Source organism: Sander lucioperca, chromosome 10 (genome assembly GCF_008315115.2).
Source record: "Sander lucioperca isolate FBNREF2018 chromosome 10, SLUC_FBN_1.2, whole genome shotgun sequence".
Lineage (NCBI taxonomy): Eukaryota > Metazoa > Chordata > Actinopteri > Perciformes > Percidae > Sander > Sander lucioperca.
This window is the reverse complement of record NC_050182.1, coordinates 17,000,585-17,021,839: the sequence shown is the minus strand read 5'-3', so window position 1 is coordinate 17,021,839 and position 21,255 is coordinate 17,000,585. Positions and strand designations below refer to the sequence as shown.

Below are 21,255 nucleotides of genomic sequence, written 5' to 3'. Positions count from 1 at the left end.
TACCTGAAAATAAAATGCTGCGTGTGAGAGGGGAAAGGCTGTTTATGTGATTTAGGTGGGACTGAATATGAAGTCTATTTTATGTCATATTGCTCGTTATATTATATTTTATGGACTGCACGTTGTTATTAAATGTTCCATCATTTCTGATGACTTCTTCTGCGAATGTTTATTGTTTTTAATTGTGTTTTAAAAGCTTTTGTTCCCCGCAGATTTTATTCGTAGAGCTTTTCTAAGTGTTAGTTTGCAATGTAATGTTTAACGTAAGAAGTTCCGTTCTGACAAATGTTTCACCACTACAATGGTAGCCTATGTTTTGGTGGCATTTTAAGTCCTTGTGGGCTGTGCATTTATTTGCATGACACAATAAATAACTCTAGTATTGTATATCCACACTGACATTTACAATTGGTGTCGTTTCATGTATTGAAATTCCCCTGTACAGACAATGATGTCATGTGTTCCTTTATCAACTTTTATTATGCGAAGAATTTCATCATCAGTACGAAACCATTTACTAGAAAAAAAACAGACATGTGTTGGCATTGGTCGATCGCAGCTGTCAATCAAATAAGTGTGTGCGTCATTTCCGTTGTCAGGTGGTGCTGTCGCTGTGGAAAGATGCGATCAGCGAAGCGCGGAGGCTTTTCCTTAATTGCTCATTTCGGTAACAGAGGCTAAACAACCCGAAACCAACCCTCTGTGGTCTCTCCTGTTCAAGCGAGAAGCTCCGCACATCCACCACAGCGATTACCCAAGAAATATCCATGTTGTAAGCAGACAACGCAGACTTTACCCGGCGGTTTTGGCTCGAGGTAAGCGAGGTGGTGACTACATTGCTATCTAGCTTTCTGGCAGAGCTAGCCAGCTGTAATATTACCTAGCGTTACTTTGTTTAAATGGCCTCCCGGTTGCTCTGTAGAATCCGGCTTGACGTTAGCTAACGTCGCTCGCCAACTATCGTATTGAAAAATCAGTGTTGCATAAGTAAAACGTTACATGCTAAAGTAGCCGTAACTAAGCTTAAGGTTGCTCTGTGTAGTTTGCACCGAAAGCTCAACTCCTTGTTGTGTTCTGTGCCCCTTTGTGTAGTAACCGGTGTGCCTGAAGCTGTGGCAACGTCTTTAGCCGAATAATTCAGACCGCTTTGTTGTCGTACTAAGTTTGTATGTGCCCTCAAGCTTGGTTTTATGCCAACCTACGTAAATATACAACGTAAAATAATGTGTATGTTTGAATTAAATAACCACTTCAGTCAGACGTTGCCTAACAGTTAACGTTACATTAACGCACGCCGTGTAATACAGTTTAGTGTGCGTGGTTTTAAACATCTCTAGGTGGTCAACTAGTAATTGTTGTGGGTAAAACACATTAGCACCTGGCTAACGTTACTCAAACTAAGCTGTCTGTGGAGTGGTTTTGCACAAGTTGTAAGGCATAACGTCATAGTTTTACTCTCCGACGCGTCTCGTTTATACTGCTCGCTGCCAGAACTGAACGATGTCTAGACCTTGTGGTCGCAAAATGGCACCAATCACTGTGTGACAGCCGGTATGCACTTTATTTTCGTCTTGTGATTTCTAATGTGACCTTGTGTACACAGACTTGCTGTGCGGTCCAGGACGTTGTTATTGCAATAATGTATTCAACAACTACAGTAAGAGAGAGGCTGGATAGCGGTAGAAGTATGTAAGAGCTCAGATGAATGATTGGCACTTCATTCAAGCAGCAGGTTTAAAGCCTCTATGACCTTCGAGTTGCTTTACCTGTCCTGACTTTTGTGTTTGATCTATTTGTGGACTCATTGATTTGGATCAATCGATCTCTGGCTTTATAATCGCTCCAGATTTGTTATCCACAACTTATATGTTTACTACCTGCTCAAGTGTCCCTATGCTTGTTTTGTCCATGCTGATACTACCTTGATTTTGCATTAAAGCTGTTCTTGCAGCCAGACAAGTGGCATGGAGTCTGGGTGGGTGGATCTGGAGACACCTACGTGGTTGTTTTGTTCAGATACTATTTAAGGAGCCCACATTTCTCGTGGGCACTGGCAGCGTGTCTCTCCTCCTTTTGTGTGATATGATTCAGAGGCTGTATCTGTTCTTGTCCTCCCTCTGGTACAGTCAGAGGCAGAGGCAGTCGTGCTTGCCAGATCACTGGCTGTGCAGAGAGGCACAGCAGTGTCAGAAAAGGATAGCTGTGTGCTGTCATTGCGCTGATGTCATTTAGGTCAGTGTGCATTAGTTGGTTGCATTGACCTTTGCTTTTTAGATGTGTCAGGGGTTGGCTCCACAGCACTACGGCTGGTGTGTAGTAGGTAGATGAATGGCCTTGGGACCATTTGCTGTGCGTTGTGCATCAGTTGGGTCAGTTTAGTGTCATAAGTCCAAGGTGCACAGATTAATGTGTTTTTTCTTTTTACTCTGTGTAACTGTAGAGAAAGGAAATGCATGCAAGGTACAATCACAGATCATGGTAATGGCAACCAATGATATTCCTAGTTTAGTTTTGGCTCTGTCTGCTTATTTTACTCAATCTAGCAGTCTTTCTAGCACTCAACCAACCATTTAAAATATTTTAATCTGGCAGCACTGGGAGCAGCATGTTCATTGTCGATTCTGCCAACTACTTTGGCCACTGCATGAAAAAGGTAAAATATGTCCTTTCCAGGAGCCTCATGATCTGCAGTAGCTGATTATCCATTGCTTTGCCTTGCATGCTCTAGAGTAAGATGCTCTCTTACTATTGGCAGCGTGACTTGGTGTCACTCTTGCTTGTGCCATAAATGCTGTCAGAAAACCTCAGCTCATCAGACTCAGTGGGTGATGACTAGTGGAGATGGAGACAGATGGGCGAGAGACATGATGATGACACTGTCTGCTGTCTGGGATCACAAAAAGCCTCATGGAAGTGAGAATTCATACCAGCCCGTACTGACTGCCAACTGTCCTGCCTCCTCTCTGCCCAAAAACGCCAACTGGCGAGTGGCGCACGATTTAGTTTTTGAACAGGAAGATGGCCTACTTCATTCAAAATTTCTCTAGTTTGTTACACTTGCAAAACTGGTTACTTATTGGAAAGTGTATTTGGGCTTCGTCAGCTCACCACTCAATGTCTAGTTTGCAGTTTATGAGTTGCTTTGGATTTTATTGGTCTAAATCATCTCTCTTGTGTGAAATTTGCTAAAATATGCACGCCACTGCTGTCAGTCAGGGACATTTTTACTTCAGACATGTCACTTTGTGCCTTACTTGTGGACGTAACCTCTACAAGGTGTTTTTTCTTTTTTACTTGATGTGGTGGTGCACATGTCAGAGGCTTGGTGGCACACTTCTCTCACTCGTATTGGTATCATCACCTGGGCATTTAAGCATTTCTGTCCAATGAAAACTCTGGACGACAGCTGGGTGAATCATTCCTCTCGGTTCAAGGCACTACTTCCCTGTTACGGGAAACGGATGGGGTTTCATCACAGAGGAACTCAGTATCAGTAAACAAAGCATACCTCTTGCTCTCTGAATTCTGGGAGGTAGATCTGCTGTGGCAGTTAGTATGTGTAATGATGATGTGTCACACTGTGTCACTGGTTCTTCTGGCATGTGAATCTAGTTCCTTATCATAGTGTAAGAGCTTGGCATTTTTTTTTTTTTCAGCCTTGTTAGAACACGCATGTCCTTTCAGAGGAAGGTCTGCGCAGATAAGCCGGCTGTACAGATTTTGAGATAAAGCGCACAGATTAAGAGCGGAAGGATTTTTCTAAACCCATGTCCACTGCATCAGGAAAAGCTGGAGCTGTGGTTCATTGCTGAGACTCAAAAATAAAACCGCTTTTGTTTAAAGAATTTTGTGCTCGTGCAATGTGTTTACATGACAGCGTTGCCATTTAAATTGCAGATTGTGGCACATTAGCATTGCCTGTTGGGGAGATTGAATCTGAGGTGTCAACCTTAACGCCAGCAGCCATCATTCTGAATGGAGCCGTAATGGCCTCACATTCACACTGAGGTGTTGGTAAATGTGTGGGAGGGATATTTAAAATAGGCTGGGAGGAGCTGCCCTGAAGTTTACCTCCTTTCTCTTCTGTTTACTAATCAGTGCACACTTCTCCAGCCTGTAGTACTTCTGCTAAAAGCTCTGGGTATAGTCTTTATTTTTAAACAGACTATTTATGAAACCATTGTTTGGTTTCAGCTTACTGTTGGTATTTTTTTTGTTATTGGTTGAGCGTTTGTGTCCTTGCAGTCACATGTATGCATTTACCCTTTTAACTTGACTGTCTTTATCCAGTGTACTGATCTGATTTATTCCCCTGTAGAGCTCCAGTATGTCCAAGCGGCGCTCGTCGGAAAGGGGGGCTGGAGAGACATCGGGCAGGGCCAGCAAGCTGCAATGTCCTGGGATATCTGGCAATAACGCCAAGAGAGCCGGGCCCTTCATTCTTGGTAAGGATGGAAATGGTAGTCAAAAATGTGTGTGTGGCTGAGATTGCCCCAAGCGCACAATTTTGTAAACATGTGTAACTTGGGTGTGCAGGAAATCGGGGAAAGGTATTTGTGTTGTGTGTGTGTGAATGTGAGTCGTGGGGGGTGTCTCTGTGTGTACGCACGCCTGAAATAAGAATGTGAAGAATTTAGCTGATCCCCCTGACATCGGCTAGAAAGGTCTAAGTCTGAGTTGCAGCAGGGTTATTTCCTCCCTCTTGAAAATGTGTCTCTCCCATACACTCAAACTTGTATGTTTTCTACGACACAACTCTTCCACTATTTGCGATGCAGAGTGCCAAAGAAAGCATTACACTAGGGGTGTTAATGGGTACGCGCACATCCGGCCTTTTAATGAGTTTCAGTGAGAGCACACACTCTGGCATGTAGCCTGCCTTTTGGTCATGCAGCTGTTCCTTTTCTTATCCTTGCAGGGCCTCGCCTGGGCAACTCACCAGTCCCCAGCATAGTGCAGTGTCTGGCCAGAAAGGACGGCACTGATGACTTCTATCAGCTCAAAGTAAGTCTGTCGGGGTTGGCACATTTTTGGGGGTTTATTTCTTTCTCACAAAAAGTACATGGATCAAAAACAATTTGAGCATAACATTCAAAACAAACCTATGATGTGCCAGCAGACATATGAACCGTTGACCTTCCTTTTGTTGGTGTTCATTTTATGGCCCCCTATTTCAGTCTGCTGCAAACAACAAAACCTCAGCTGGGCAATCTGTTTATTGGGGCTATCCAATGTCTGTTAAAAATGGGAGAGGGCTATAGAGAAGAGGGGAGAAGGGAGGAAGGTAGTGCCCCACCTGGAATGTCGACGTTTAACCCGCATGACCATGTAGTGAGTCAGTGCGTGACCCTCCCTTCATACCCATGACTACAGCGCCTCAATGTCTGCAGCACAGCTTGTTTGCTTAACATTGGTATATTAGCCACTGTTTTAAAGCGGCAGACCTCTTATACCTTGCCTGGGAACCAGACAAATCTGCGAGCCCATGTTTTATTTGCTCTGGCAGATACATCTGGTCCCCCTCCGCTTTGGACAGATTTCCAGCAACTCAAGAACTGACGTGCCACTCAAAACCGTTTATCTAATATGGGCCGTGTTTTAAGATGATGACTGTAAAGAGGAGCGCCGTTGAGGCATTACCGAAACCAACCAAGATGGCATCAGCTGATACGGAACTTTCTGTTGAAGCCGCTATCGCGTAGCCTCACATCTACAGACTACAAATTGCAAATAAAACATTACATGTGTTACTTTGCTACTACATATGCTAAACACGGAACGAACAAGCTGAAATAATGATATAACGGCATGAATGTAATAAATAGTTTGTAGATTCTCATTTGCGCATTTGGATAGCGTTGTAAGGCGCATTGAGCATGGATGTACATGTATGTGTATGGAAAACAGGCGACCCAAATATTGGGGGAAAATGGCGTAGACCCAAGACGGTTAAAAGTTTTAAAAAGATGAGCTGCACACTAATTGGTTAAAGGGCTCTTTCCGCTGTCTGATCCTGTCTCATCTCTTTGTCTTGTGACCCCTGTTTGCTCTGTTCTTGTGTGTGGTTACGATAGATCCTTACGCTGGAGGAGCGAGTGGACTCTGCAGGGGAGACTCAGGAGGAGAGGCAGGGGAAGATGCTGCTGCACACAGAGTACTCCCTCCTTTCTCTGCTGCACAACCAGGATGGGGTGGTCCACCACCACGGCCTCTTCCAGGTAGACCAGCAATTAAGTTACATGTCTGTTGCCGTGTGCATAGTATATCATCAGTCAAATGGATATCATGGACCAAAAAACGAAGTGTGTCTTTTAGTGAATGGTGTATTAGTCAGCACTGTGTGGGCAAGTATCATGTATAATTGCAATGTGATAAATGCACCAACATTACTATGGAGAAGTGTCTGTAACTTTCTATTCAGTTCAGAATATATATAGTACAAGTAACAGCATCCTCTTATCAGCCCAGTAATAGCAGAGGTAAGCTTGTCATTAGTCCAGCCAGCTGCTTGTATTTTCTTCATCAGGGTTGTAGTATGGCTGGGTATCGTTGAAAAATGTTCGATACCAACAAACTGACCTCGATACCGATTCCCGAACGATACTTTTTTCGATACCAATCTTATAAAATCCATTTTAACAAAAATAAATAACATTGATACCGCACAAACTCTTTATTTATTTTTCAGCTCCTCCTACGATGAGCCCCGTCTCTGTGCGTCTCTGTGTTTTTCCTGCATGCCTCTACGACGTGTTACGCTAGACAGCCAATCACCAGCATTATCAGATATTGGTAGAAACACGCTGCATGCTTATTGGCTCACTGACGCTGATGAGATTTACTCCTTTATTGGAGTAGATATTGAAATTTGGTACAAAATGATAAGGCATTTTTCAATCCTTAAAGGAGGCAATTCGGTCGGTGCCTAAACAGTATTGAATTCAGTACCCAGCCCTATTCAAGAGAGAAGTGGGATATCATTTAAAAGCCATTTTGTCTCCAGTCATTCTCTATTCACAGGCCTATCCATTCACAATGAACCCCCCCCCCCCTTCACCTGTCTTCCCATCTGCCTCCTCCTCTAACTTTGTTATTATTCCATCTGCCTTCTCTCTCTCTCTATCTCTCTGTTCTTCGTTGTCTCTCTTTCCCATCCTGTCTGTGCCACTCAGCCAATGTTCTCAGAATAGCAACATTGAGCTATGCACTCTGATTCATCTAGGTCTGCAATATTGATTGGATTACTATAGTGCATCTCCACTGTGAAAGAACCAGTTAATAATGTACGCTTTCAGAGGTGCTGACTGCATCTGACAACCTGATACAGAAATCAATAGGAAGTGGTGACTCTGCTAAGACTAGGAAGAAGAGGAATGACCTTTGTTATTTGTCCTCCATCACCCGGTGTGGATGAAGGGGTGGACGTGTCTTATTCATCGGTTACATGCAGTCTAAGATGAATGAATCCGCTTGATCAGCCGGCATAGTACAGGACTCCATTCAGTTTGAGGGATGCCTCAACTTGTATTGATTAGACACTGTTGGAAAGTGCCTCTAAAATGCACCAACAGCTCTGTCCACTTACAAAGTAAGTGCCTTCCTGAAGGTAGCTGCTCATCCACTTCTCTTTGTTGTTGTTCCCAAGGATCGAGCCTATGAAATAGTGGAGGACATGGAGGCCAACAAAGTGCGCAAGATGAAGAAGCGGATCTGCCTCGTGCTTGACTGCCTGTGTGCTCATGACTTCAGCGACAAGACGGCAGATCTAATAAACCTCCAGCATTACGTTATAAAGGAGAAACGACTGAGCGAGCGCGAGGCCATTGTCATCTTCTACGATGTGGTGCGTGTGGTGGAAGCCCTTCATAAGGTGAGTCGAAGATGGAATTTGGTGGACTACTCCCAAGAAAAAGTGCTCTCTTCTAAAAAAGTAATAATAAATAAAATTAAAAAAATATGCACATTTTCTATTTTCCCCATTTAAGAGAGCTTGAATACTAAAATGTTTTTGTCAATTGCCACAGAAATTGCTTTATTGTTATTTAGTTGCGCATCCTTTCTGACTACTCATCTCCCATGCTCGTGGGCCAGTTTAAAGAAAACAAACTGATTGTTTTAATACCCCATGATTCACTGAATGCGATCTGACCAAACATTTGTCCTCTCTTCTCTTTCTTTCCTGCATGCAGAAAAACATTGTGCACAGAGACCTCAAGCTGGGAAACATGGTGCTGAACAAACGGTAAAATGAAACCCATTCTCTCATTTGGCCTTGCCAATCATTTGGCTGGCCAATAGCCTCTCTCATTATACCTGCTCAGTCATTTTAGCCTGGCAGTAAGTCATCCTGTCTCCGCTCACGTGTGTGTGTGTGTGTGTGTGTGTGTGTGTGTGTGTGTGTGAGAGAGGTCTCAGCCGGCCCCAGCAGCCTGTATCCAGTGTGCATTTGGCTTTAGACCCAAGTCAGGGTCACATTCTCAGAGTAAGGGTGAGATCAGCTGTAGGAACCTAAAGCCTTGCTCTCTTGTGCCTGAGACTGGGTACGTGTCTGTGTGTTGAGTAAAGGCTGATGAGTCATTCCCCATTGCTGGATGTTTGAAAGCAGAAGGTAAACTGGACTCTGGTGCAAACAGAGCAAAGAATATGCTACTGCTTTGTTCTCGGTTGGAGAGTGAGCAATGTATGGCACACAGGACTCGGTGAATGCACCTCAGGTCACATAGTGCCGCAGTTCAGATTGGCCCTGCAGAATGGAAAACTACTCACCTGTGAAACACTCTTCAACACCATGTTTACAGAGTGTATGAGAGATGGGGTGTGTATTTTGATTGAATTTGTCCAAGCTTAGATGATTCAGCTAGATTTTGCATTGGACCTATGGAAGGTTGCCTCTAAACAGCAGAGGTCTGCATGCACATTCTTGGAGACTCTTACAATCATCCCACAAAGCCGGCCCTTTCATTTGGATGGACATGACTAACCCCGACACACACACACACACACACACACACACACACACACACGCGCTCTCTGTTCCTGCGCTTGCTACACACACCTTCGCATCCAAACATTGAGCATTCTTGCATCTCGCACAAGTGGGCATAGTCATGGAGTTGCCTCACTGCAAGTATAAGTATGTGCAGTGAGATGTCACGTTCCTCTGCTTATCTTTTTACCACATACACAAATCTCAGACATCAGAGCCCGTTGTGCCCCCCCCCCACCAGCAGCAGCAGCAGCAGCAGCAGTAGTGGTGGTGGTGATGAAACAGTGTGTTTTGGCCAACAGAGGAGGGTGGGGGGGAGAGGAGCAGACAAGCGGAACACTCCGTCCCAGCTGTAGACAAAGGGGAGGCCTGCCAAAGGCCCCATAGCTCCGAGCTGACTCACACTCCAATGCACGTCACACATACACACACATACACGTGCACTCACAGTCATTTATTTACCCTCTACTCTGCTTTTTCTCCATTTTCTTTTACACCCCAATCATTTTCCTGCTTTTGTTGTCTTTCTGTTTTATGCCCTTTGTCATATCCCCTTTTTTCTTTTCACTTTTCCTGTCTCCTGTATGCATCATACTTTGCGTGCTTGCATGTTTCCTCTGTCACTCCACCCTGGATGTGCATGAAGTCCAAAGTCTGTATGGGAAGGACGCGGCCAATTTTAGATGCACACCGATCCCAAAATCCCCTCTCTGCCCCTGCTGCTTGTTGTCACTCTGGGAAATGCACCAATGCCATCAACAAGCTCAGCAGTTTATGCACGAATGATGTGATTTCCTCCTGCAGAGCCAGCTGTTAAAAAAGCAGGATGTCATAAATCAATCTGCAGGGTTGTTGTATGCCTGAGCCAATTGACTTCCTAAATTTTGGTTGCACTCCTAAGGGGACCTTAATTCATGGAGACACACCGTAGCAAGGTGTTCTTTCTGTTTTTGTTTTTATTTGTTCCATAGAGCTCCTGTTTGCATCACCATATTTGCTGTATGATGGATTTACCCTTCTGGCTTAGAAATTTGTGTGTGCTGTCTGGCACAAAAGAATGCATTCTGTAATATTCTGTATTTCTGTAATTGTAATTTATGGTATTATATCAATATTATCATATTACATTTCTGTTTTTGAAATATGCAATGATATTAGGCAAGCAGTAGCCATAATTCACGCCAACCTTAGAAATTAGAATAAAAGAATTGCTACTGTAAAGTTTGGGTACCAGTATAACCCTCCACACTACGGTTCTGAGAAAATGATCTGAAGAAGTTGCCCTGCGTTTAACCTCCTTTCTCGTCAGCTGGTGTATTTTCAGCAAAACGTTGCGGTAAGGGAGGAGAACTCATGAGGGCTGTTTAGGTTTCTGATTTCCTGACTTATCCGGGGTCACAAGACCAGGAAGCAGAGATGATGTGGTCTCCCTTCAGTCCTCAGGGACCCTTGCCTCACGAGTTCAATTTAATTTACCCAATCTCCGGTGTAAGAATAGAAGCCTGGGTCGTGATGCACACAGACAAAGGAACAGACTCCTTTTCATAAAGGAAGCTTTTATGTCGAGGGTCCTTGAAGCATTGCACTCTTTTCTGGCCCATCCTTGTGCAGATCACAAGGCCCCTGCATGATTAAAGAGACTTGGATCACAAAAGCTGTTTAAGGGTTGGATCACGTAAGTAACTGGGAATTATGTGAACCAAATGTTCTAAGTGAAGATTGAGATTTGGAGCATTTGGTTGAAAACTGAGTGTTCCACAGGAATTGGCTCCAGCCGCTGTAATGGGAGCAGTGAGTGTGTGTGTGATGGAGCAGGGTGTGAAAGTGAGAGAGAATAGGGGAAGCTGTTGACCTCAGGCTTTTTAGAAAGCGGATGTGGGTGAGGAGCGTGATCCAGAGAGGTCCCAGGCTCTAGACTGTGGCTGCTTTTGTGTGCGCTCATTTGCTTTTGAGTGCATTTTCGTGTGTGCATGTTCACCATGGGAGTGATTGTGTGGGTGCACTTGGAGTTGTGCGTTTGTGTACATACTGTAAATCTTCGTGAGCGCTATATACTCGTTTGCCAACCCATCACCATGCAGGCTTAGTCATCGAGACAATTATCCCAAGCCACAAGTTGACTCATATGTTTGTCAAAGTGCAGCTTTTTATTTTCTCTTTCTCTGCTGAAAGAACACAGCGATACAGAAAGTCCATAGTCCCTCGGCTTTAATACTGTTAGGTTTCACTCGGCCACAAGCAAACTGAATTTACCTGAACGACTCAGAAAAAAATAATCTTATAGTGCCACATTGTTTCCACAGACACCAAATTAACCGAACATCGCTGGTAACATCAGTGGGTCTTCTCAGACTTTGAAGTGCCAGCGTGGTTGGTGTGGTCTTGTTCTTGATATGTCTCACGCCTGGTGTAGGATGATGGCCATCAGCTCAAACAGTGATGTTGATAATACTAAACTTTATGTAGAGCTTTAGAGTTTACATAAAGCTTAACGGTAAGGTACAGGAACACAGAGACGAGATTAAAACATGAAGCACATTAAAGAGAAAATTTGAAAAAACGTTCTCGCATGTACTTTCATAGATGTAAAACTTTTTTATATCTGTGTGTACTTTTCTTAATCCTGAGCTTTTCATTTGCGATAGCTATACAGTAGATTTTATGTTCAAACAAAAGTTAGACTTGTTTTTTCTCTGGAAATAAACATGCATACCTTTTAAAATGGAGAATGTAACAGCTGCAGAGGAAATTGGGGATATTGTGCGGACACGGAGATCTCCAGAATGTGAGATTAATAATCTTGTTTTGAATGCTTTATGAAAAAGAACCTATATCCTAACTACAAGTACAACATAGGGAGATGGGAATAAGACTGGGTGTGCATACTGTTTTACATCTGGCAGTCATGAGATACTGATGTATTTTTAAGGCCCAGTGAACCATGAGATTATTAAAACAACAAGGCATGCTAGCAAGTTCTCCCTGTCTCTGTCAGCCAGTGTTTACTTCATGCTTTGAGCTATGAGTGTGCAGTGTTTCACATTCTAAACTTAAATTTGTTATGATGAGAAACACTGTTTTGTCATGCTTTGATCAAGTTAAAGAGGAGAATACTGGGGTGTGTTTATTAGCAGTGGGGATATTTGGGTCACCATTTGATTCAAAATTAAGTATATTTCAAGTTCTTGTATAAAAGTATAAAAGTTATTTATCGGACGTGTTTGCATGTTTGTGTGCGCTTCCAGGACTCACCGAATCACCATCACCAACTTCTGCCTGGGAAAGCACCTGGTGAGCGAGGACGATCTGCTGAAAGACCAGAGAGGAAGTCCAGCCTACATCAGCCCTGATGTATTAAGTGGTGAGTGGGGAAAAAAAACGATTTGTTGCATGTTGTTTTTAGGGGACAATATGTATATCTAACAAGTTGCTTTTCAGAAAAGCTCCTTCCTGTCATGGGGGGGCGGTGGGCGGTCAGTATCAGCCAGTTTTTGTCACTTTGAAAAACCGACAACCCAAAAGTCACACCTGCTTTTGCAGCAACTGATAATGTGTGACTGTGCACAGGCGTAACCTTCCTCACTACGATTTGCCACTGTCCACTTGTGATGTAAAATAGGGTTGTGAAATGTATTACTGGCAAGTGAAAAACATTTATCTAATGTATTTAACTATACAAAATGCCCTAAGACTGACCCTTGTTGATCTGTGTCCAGATGGGATCCTGGGATTCTTTTAAATAGCGTTGTGTAATTTTAAGCAGTCAGTCTTGTGTTTGATTTTCCGGTTATTAGGCAACAAGAAAGGGGTTATGTTGCAATCTCGTACTGGCAAAAGCTAGGAATAGTCTTTGTTTGTGTAATCACTGTGATGTTTCATTTTCTCATGGTGTGTGTTTGCAGAGGAAGCTACTTTCCTCTTTTTGTGAAACATTTTCTTTGTCGGGAAAAAAAAGCAGAAATTCATTTTTATTGTTGAGATTCACAATGCTCATTTGTCAGTCATTGTGTAGACCTGAGCGCCACACACACCAGTCAGCTTGATGCTTGAGCATGCACTTCCATGGTGACTCCAGTGCAATCCCAATGCTATCCATTTAAACACTGACTTCCAGAACACTGTCCTGGACAGTGTACAAGATTGAGAAGAAGAATTTAGAACCAAAATCGTTCATCTCCAACCACTCAAAAACTGTAGATAAAACCCAGGCGTGTATATCAGCATAACGTGACAGGCACACAATTAAACAGAGCTTCAGTGACTCACGCACTGATGACTCACTGGAGGGAAACTACTCCCATCTACCCCCCCTTGTGTGTGTGTCTGTGTGTGTGTGTGTGTGTGTGTGTGTGTGTGTGTTAATTGCCTGTTGCTGCCGCCTGCCTGGCTGTAACAGCACTGCCTATGGTCATGCAAAGCCATGATGTGCCACCCTCCACAGCTCCAGTTTGTCCATCGCCAAAGCATGGCTGATTTTCCTTAATGGTGCAGGGTTGATTATAAAAACAGTTCCCAGCTCCCATTTTAAAAGTCAGCAGTGTGCTGTAAATTTCTAGGAAATATAATGGATGATGAGTCATCGCTTGTGTTTCTGTTTGCTCATCTCGTTTATCAGTAGACCTGGTGACCTGACACAAATTGCACTTGTTAAAGGGTTGATCACCTCTGAGTCACACAGGGCAAAACTGTCAACAAACTAACGTTGATATATAATCTGATTTTGGAGTATAGCAAAGCACTTCTGGTCTCCATTTCAAACGCCACATCATGTTCATCAAACACTGATCCAGATCCCCTCTCTTTCCTGTCTCCAGGTCGGCCGTACCGCGGTAAACCCAGTGACATGTGGGCTCTTGGCGTGGTCCTGTTCACCATGCTGTATGGCCAGTTCCCCTTTTATGACAGCATACCTCAGGAGCTCTTCCGCAAGATCAAGGCTGCAGAGTATTCCATCCCAGAGTGAGTAAGAGAGTGGAGCTTTAATCAAAGCAATGGAATCCAACGGTCACAAGCATATTCAAAACATGAATAATTGTATGTGTTTTCACCATTTTTTTTTTTTTTTTAATGCACATTTGCTGAGAATTTGCCACATTTTCATATTCAGTTTGGACCTGAAGAAATGGCAGTGTAATCTTGCAATAGTGGCTTTGTGACTTACACATTTTAATCAAATAAAAACTGTCCGTTCCTGTTCTCCTTCACCCCCTCATAGGGACGGTCGTGTGTCTGAGAACACTGTGTGCCTGATCCGAAAGCTGCTGGTGTTGGACCCTCAGCAGAGGCTTACTGCAGGAGAGGTGCTGGAGTCTCTCAGTGGCATCATTGCCTCGTGGTAATTGCTCCCCCTGCTGGATGTTTGAAAAATTACATAAAATGTGTGGATTGTCAAGTCATGATTAATTGTTTGAAGAACTGAGAAATAATTGTAATGAATTTTCTGTAAAATATCTACTAATAGCTGCCTTAAAGGGATACTTCACCAATTTAGCATTAAGCTTTTGTATCAGTAGAAACACGGTAGTATTTTTGAATGACCGTGCTTCCCTCCCTCATGTCCCCCTGAGACGAGAGATCTCTTGGCGCGTTCATGCCACCTCGGAATGACAGGGACCGCCCCCGTGATTACGTTGTTTTTCCGACTACCAGCGTTCACATGGTTAGGATGGTCGGGATGCTTGTTCTTCTTCTTCGGTTATATTGGTGTTTGGCATAACAACTTGTTGCGTGACTGCCACCAACTGTTGGGCGTAGCCTAGAGCATCAGGTGTGTGAAAACCTGGTGAAAACATGGAGGCCACAATACTTAGCTGCGGTTTTCTTATGCAAGCATACAAACAGCACATCGTCAGGTGTTTGTGTTATCTGCAGGACAACGAACGGTAAAGGACACGGATAAGGTGTTGTTTTTTTTTTTGTTTTTTTTTTATAAATAAGCCAATTTATGAATAATTTGAAACATTCTATGTCTGTGTATGTTTCTCAGCAGAGGCGTTTGTCCACAATAAATAAGTTTATTGCCATTGAAATATGTTCAGTGAACCAAATTCGCCTACATCAAACGTCAGTTGTCAACAACGCGTCACCAACTGGGAAACTCGGTAAGCAAAATCTGGCCCGAGTTTCCCACCTCTGATTCCCACAGGAAGGGACATGAATGATGACGTTTTCACTCGGAAAAACGTTTTTCCGATGTCCATGAACGCACGGTCTGTATTGGAAAAAATCTTCCGTTGACGGAAAATGACGATTTTTGCGTCATCGGAAGATTTTTTTGCCCAGAGGCAATGGGCTACAGCCAGTAAGTAGTAGGAGCTACTTCCGCATATTTTCAACCCGCCCATAGGGGGTTGGACTGTCGTCTTTCTCCGAAGATTTCTGAAGCAAAATGAGGTCGGCCATCTGTGTACCACCGGGATACATTGCTACAGATCGGAGAATATGCAGGACACTTTATTACAGACGGAATACTCAACACACTATGCAACTTCGCCCGCCTGCTATAGAGACCAGCGGTGTTGCTCGATGCCTCTGGCCATTAAAGGGACATCCTTAGCGGGGAACGCGGAACGAGTGCTGGTGGAAAGCTAACGCTAGCCGGCCACCTGTGCCATCCATCCTGCTTGCAAGTGTCCGCTCATTAGACAACAAACTGGACTACATCCAACTTCAACGAAACTCCCAACGCGAGTTCAGAGACTGCTGTGTTTTTGTTGTTGTGGAAACATTGCTGAACAACAGTGTACCGGACTATCCAGCTACCAGGCCTGCTGCTCTGTCGCCGGGTAAGACTAGTGGAGGTGGGCTGTGTTAACACGGACTGCCTGGTGCAGAAATGGGGTGCTTGTATCCAACTAACTGCTAACTGCTGGTGGAGTTTGTGACTGTTAAATGCCGACCATTGTACATTCAATGCAAATTTATGGCTGTTTATACTTACTGTTTACAGCCCACCAAGCGCTAATGCTAGTATGTGTTAGCTGAACTTTACGGAGCATATAATGTGTGTGCACTAAATGTAGCCTGTTTCGTATGTCGTTTTTATATAATGTCGTTTTTATATATTTTGAAATAACGTTGTTTCGTGTATATGGTTGAAATGACAATAAAACACACTTGAGTTGAGTTGACTGTCTCACTGTCTGTCTGTAACGGTAGGCGTGGCTTGGGAGTAGACGCTAAAGCAGCAAAGCAAGCGCATTCTGAGATTTGGTGCCTTTCATCCACATGAGCCAAAAACACATTTTCTGGCTTTTCTCGGGCCTGGAAGCCACCAATTTCTAAAAAAAAAAATCACATTTCTACTACATAAGTGACCCAATTTAAAGATATATTCATCTTTCCAATGGTGAAATATCCCTTTAAGTCTTTAAAGATTTCCACTGGTTGGCTTCACATTTATGATTAGATTACGTAGGCACTTAGAGCCATAGTGATTCCACATAGGTCATTTCAAATTGACAAGCTCACTGTTGTTAATCGTCTTTGTTGTGTTTTCCTCATCACAGGCAGTCTGTTTCATCGTTGAGTGGCCCTCTGCAGGTGGTGCCAGATATTGACGATCAGGTCAATCACTCAGAACATCTGCAAGAGGTAAGTTATTGGAGAAACATGACATCACAGATCTGAATATGGAGCCTGATGCTAAAATACGGCTACTTTGGGATAGAGCATTATGTAGAGGCAATTATGTATTTCTGTGGTTTTGCCTTTTACATTGCTTCTTTGATACACTTTGACAGGTTTACTTCAATCAGCTCAGATGTTGAATGACATTGAACAGACTACATTGTCTTCCCTCAGGCCAAGGTGATAGAAGAGTCTTCACAGTACGAGTTTGAGAACTACATGCGCCAGCAGCTGCTGTTGGCTGAAGAGAAGAACACTATCCATGAGACCAAGAGCTTTCTCACCAAGCGCCAGTTTGGCAGCATCCCACCTGTAAGGCGTCTGGGCCATGACGCCCAGCCTGTCAGCCCGTTAGATGCTGCCATCCTGGCACAACGTTTCCTCCGGAAGTAGTCCACAACTACCCATGGCAGCCTCCCTGACCTCCCCAGGGAGTACAGAGACCTGTGGAGTTCAGAGAGGACTGAGGAGGATAAGCCCCGAAACTGAACTGGCATACAGCAGGCCCAGCCTGCGTAGGTGGGCTTTGGGCAAGCTAGGTGGAGCAGGTGTGAGGAGGGCACCAGAACAAACTGCCAATTTAAAAATGTCACTCCTCGTGGCTGGATACTCCAGTGAAACATGGAAAGCCCCGAATGGAAGATATGAACCAAAGGTTCCTTGCCCTCAGGTCACCCACAGTCAGATCTCACTGTGCAACCAACCTGATGGCACATTCACACATGGGGCTCACACAGGGCTCGGTCAGGAGTGTTGAAGAGACGATTAACCCCATATTCCTCCTCGTCCTTTTGAGATCTCCCTACCGTAACACTTCCCCCATCAACTCTGGACCCCCTGAGCAATACAGGACCAGAATCATGTAGCAACCCCCTCTATTCCAAGTGGTAAATGGTATTTCCTCGAGTCGGAACCCCTGATCACAGATGCCACTTCTCTATACCTCCATTCCACCCTCCTCTCACTCCTTCCTTTTCCTCTCTACTGTTCTCCTGCACCGAAAAATGATCCAGACTGGTCCCGTCTGTAACTCTGACTTCAAATCAATCTACCTCTCTGTCTCTCTTCTCTGTTGGTAAACCATTCTCACTGTTCTGAGACAAGGGATTGTAACGATGGAGTCTTGATGCCACCAGTGACATAAAGCATTAATGTTTTCTGTCAGTGATAATGCTTTTTTGAAACCTCAGTGGTTTCAAAAAAAAAACTGAATAAGCTTTTTATCATATTTACCTTAATAAGTAGCATTTCATCCCTACCCTTTTGAAGATACTAAATATCAAAGTATGAGTACATGCATCCTTTTGATATTTGCAGATTGCATTGTCTCCTGCTTTTGCTCAGCCCTGTGGAAATCTATTTTTAGCATCTAGGCAGCTAGTGTGAGGTACCTGGAAGTCACAATGCCAAGAACTAAATGGGAAACACTGTTGGATACTCCCTGTCAAGGCATATTGATGGTAACGCTTCCTCAGTGCCATTATAGTGGAGATCAGGCACTGTCATGTTTCTATTGCCAAAAATCACATCTTATGCTTACTTATAGCCAAGGAAACTGGTGCACACAGCCTCACTCAGAATCAAATGGCTTCCAGGTATTCCGACTTCCCTGTTTCTCTTTATCGAGACAGATCATGGGACAAGTCTTTTTCAGTATGAATGTGAACGGTCATTCTACACTTTGATAAGTCCGCAGTATCCAAGAGTGTATGCGTGTGTGTTTCGGGCCAGGCAAAATCAGAGTCTGTGGAGCTGTCGAGCTGTTAACCTCTGACAGCCGCAGACCCTTTAAGCTATCCTCCAATCATTGTGTTCTGTTATCTGGCCTGCCTCAGTGGCAGACACTGTGAAAACCAGAGCAGGCTTTGCTGAGACGGGGCTTGACTGAATGTTTTAGCGATTTGTCATGATTCTCATGAATGCTTATTACTATTGCCATTCTCAAGCCCTCTCTCCAGCTCAACTTGTGCAGGCTTGTATTATCTCACCATGTAGCTCTCTGTACAGAGAGACTAGCTGGTGGCCGGTAATCGATGCTGTAATATTTCATAGAGAAATGAGAACAGACTCATAGATTTTAAGTTTAGTTGCTGGGTCTTCTTGGCTATTGATTCATTCTTGTCTTTTATCAAAGTTTTTTTTTTTTTTTTTTTTTTTTTAAACCATGGCAAAGCTACTAACCAGTGACGGTTAGGCATCTGTACACTGCAACTTGCCTTTGCATATTGGTACCTGCTTTATGCTATCTAGACTTCTTCCTATTTATATCAAACTGATTGCATGAACAGGCTCTGGAATATTTTCAAATGTCTTTACTTTCTTTTTTCCTTGTAATTTCATGTTGATTTATTTATTCACTTGAGTAGACCCACCCCCCATTCCCCAAACTACTGGGGCTTGTATCACAGACTAGGCACAACTTATGCCAGTGAAACAGGCCCTAAAACTCTTTGCTCGCTCAGCTTTAAGAAATGGTGTTAACTCCAACAGTGGTTCTCATTTAGATCCTTTTCAGCCACATTTACGAAAGAGTAGCATCTGTTTTTGTGTTTAACTTTTTGGATTCCTAAATCATTTTCTTGCCATTTTACCACAAAGTCTGTGGTCAACTTAAGCTACACTAATAACGAGACTGACGTTGCATAGTTATATTTTTACAGAAAACAAAAATGATACTCGCACATTATCTTGATTTACGGGACAGTTTTTTGTAGTGTTGTTTTTTTTTTGTTTGTTTTTTCTGTCATTTACCCCACACAAGGCTGCACTCTCTGGTCAGTATGTAAATATGTACCATCATGACTGTGGCAGTCATCATGTATTTAGTTCCACCCAGTGAGATACCAACACTCAAACACATGTCGGTTGACGTGCATTATAGGCCACGTTGGCCATCAACCACCACATCCAGAGGTTAAAATTATATGTAAAGAGAGCAGTTGGCGTTCTCCCACCTCAATGTGAATTACATGGGTATACAGCAGTATTGTAGTAGTCTAGGTTGTTCATCAGAAAAGGGTGTTTCATGAACACCATAGCCATTGATGAATGCTGACATTAAGTGATCGGTCTGTGGAAAGTGTCTTACGCCATCTTCCATAATGCCCAGTTACATATTAGTAACTACAGGTTCAATAGAGCCTTGATGTAGATGTTATTTTGTCCCCCCACCCCCCCCTGATCAAAACGTGTTTCACTTCCTAGCTAGTGGATTGTACCACATTCAATGTTTGTTTAACAGAGTTGTATTGGTAGACTGCAATGTGGACTGAAAAGCATGGACATAATAGCGTGAGGTGTAACTCTGTGTAAAACATGTGACTGTTGCATGATTTTAAACTTGCAAGGTGTGCTAGAGCAACTGATCGAGAATTTGAAGATAATTTACTCATTTGGGTCCTACGGGAAACTACAAAGCATATACCCCTTAATTGGATGAGTAGTACAATCGTATTCATTTTCAAAATTTTAGTTTTTAATGATGATTTTCACCCTGCTTCTAAAGTCCTTAGTCTTCAGTATATAACCAATATATTGCTGACTGTTTCAACTGGAAACTTGGTGTAGGATATGACGTGGTGTAGTTAACTTTAAACCCAATGGGATAATGTGTTGTAAGCTGCTTGGTCAGACATGGGCATCTAGATACAGAAAACTGCTTAATTGTACAGATGAAAAACACGTTTGTATAAATAACATATTTTTCTACTTCATCAGATCTCTACATGCATGTCAGCAATAAACTTTGATATGGAAACGTGTATCTATTTTCCCCATCCATGAATTCTGACACTTCCTGTTACTGCCAGGAGGTGGAGCACTTTCTTAAAAAATAAAACCAAACCCAGCAGAGGGCACTTGTAGGGCATCATACTGAATGTTCTTCTTTGTTGGCTTCCACATAGTTCTCTACCAAATGTGGACAATGCAATCTACAGAAAATGTCCAGTTGCACAGTGCCAGCCTTCTGAATGTGCTTTTACATGATGTGGTCTCAGGCCTCTGAGGGTGAGACCTGTGTGAAGGATGAACAGAATATAGAATAATTGAGTCTCTGTGTGTCTATACCACCTCAAGCTTGCGGTGAGTCTGGTTTTGGAACAAAACCGAGGTAGATGTGCTCAAACAGGAAACCTCCTGTGGACTCTTGACAGCACCATGGGACCTTGTGGGGCTGCTCTGCCAGTTCCCCCACCTCTCCTCAGGCCTTTGAATGCACACACCCCCTCTTGAACAGAGCATTAATTCCATTAGAAATCATGTCATGCTTGCCAAAAAATACACACAGATACACATGTAAATCTCATCATATGCAGGCCTGACCGACCTATTGGATTACATTTGTGATAATGGCATGTGCAAATGTTTCATGAATAGTTACTATGCAACACTGTTTTGGTCCTTTTTTTTTATACCTTTTCTGGCTCCCACCGAAGGGAATTAAATCTTAACCCCACAATCACTGTGGCATTGAAGGACAAATTAGCAGATCAGACCTTTGGCCTGCTCCTTTTATAGATCCGTTTCAGTCAATAAGTAGTTACCAAAGGCAAAAATGCTGAGCTCTCTGACTCACTAAGCAGATGAATAACAGAGTTCTGAGTAACCTTTCCCACCCTTCTGAGATCCTCAGAACTGAG

The 21,255-nt window shown here is 43.3% G+C and overlaps 1 protein-coding gene across 1 annotated transcript; it reads left to right on the top strand.

Moving 5' to 3' along the window:
- The first annotated feature begins 568 nt into the window (after window positions 1–568).
- Window positions 569–20,485, top strand: stk40 (serine/threonine kinase 40). Its single transcript, XM_031289696.2, has 11 exons — window positions 569–815; window positions 4,319–4,445; window positions 4,919–5,004; window positions 6,075–6,218; window positions 7,646–7,870; window positions 8,190–8,242; window positions 12,232–12,347; window positions 13,801–13,945; window positions 14,202–14,321; window positions 16,495–16,579; window positions 16,790–20,485. Exons 2-11 carry the CDS (start codon window positions 4,328–4,330, stop codon window positions 17,006–17,008), a joined length of 1,311 nt encoding a protein of 436 aa, XP_031145556.1. The 5' UTR covers window positions 569–815; window positions 4,319–4,327; the 3' UTR covers window positions 17,009–20,485.
- The last annotated feature ends 770 nt before the right edge of the window (window positions 20,486–21,255 follow it).

What these genes read in the sequence shown, in the direction of transcription:
- stk40 (XM_031289696.2), top strand. Translation starts at nt 4,328, where the DNA reads ATGTCCAAGCGGCGCTCGTCGGAAAGGGGGGCTGGAGAGACATCGGGC. An exon ending in AGCCGGGCCCTTCATTCTTG is followed by an intron (nt 4,446 to 4,918) that starts GTAAGGATGGAA and finishes TTATCCTTGCAG; the next exon opens with GGCCTCGCCTGGGCAACTCA. An exon ending in AGTGGCATCATTGCCTCGTG is followed by an intron (nt 14,322 to 16,494) that starts GTAATTGCTCCC and finishes TCCTCATCACAG; the next exon opens with GCAGTCTGTTTCATCGTTGA.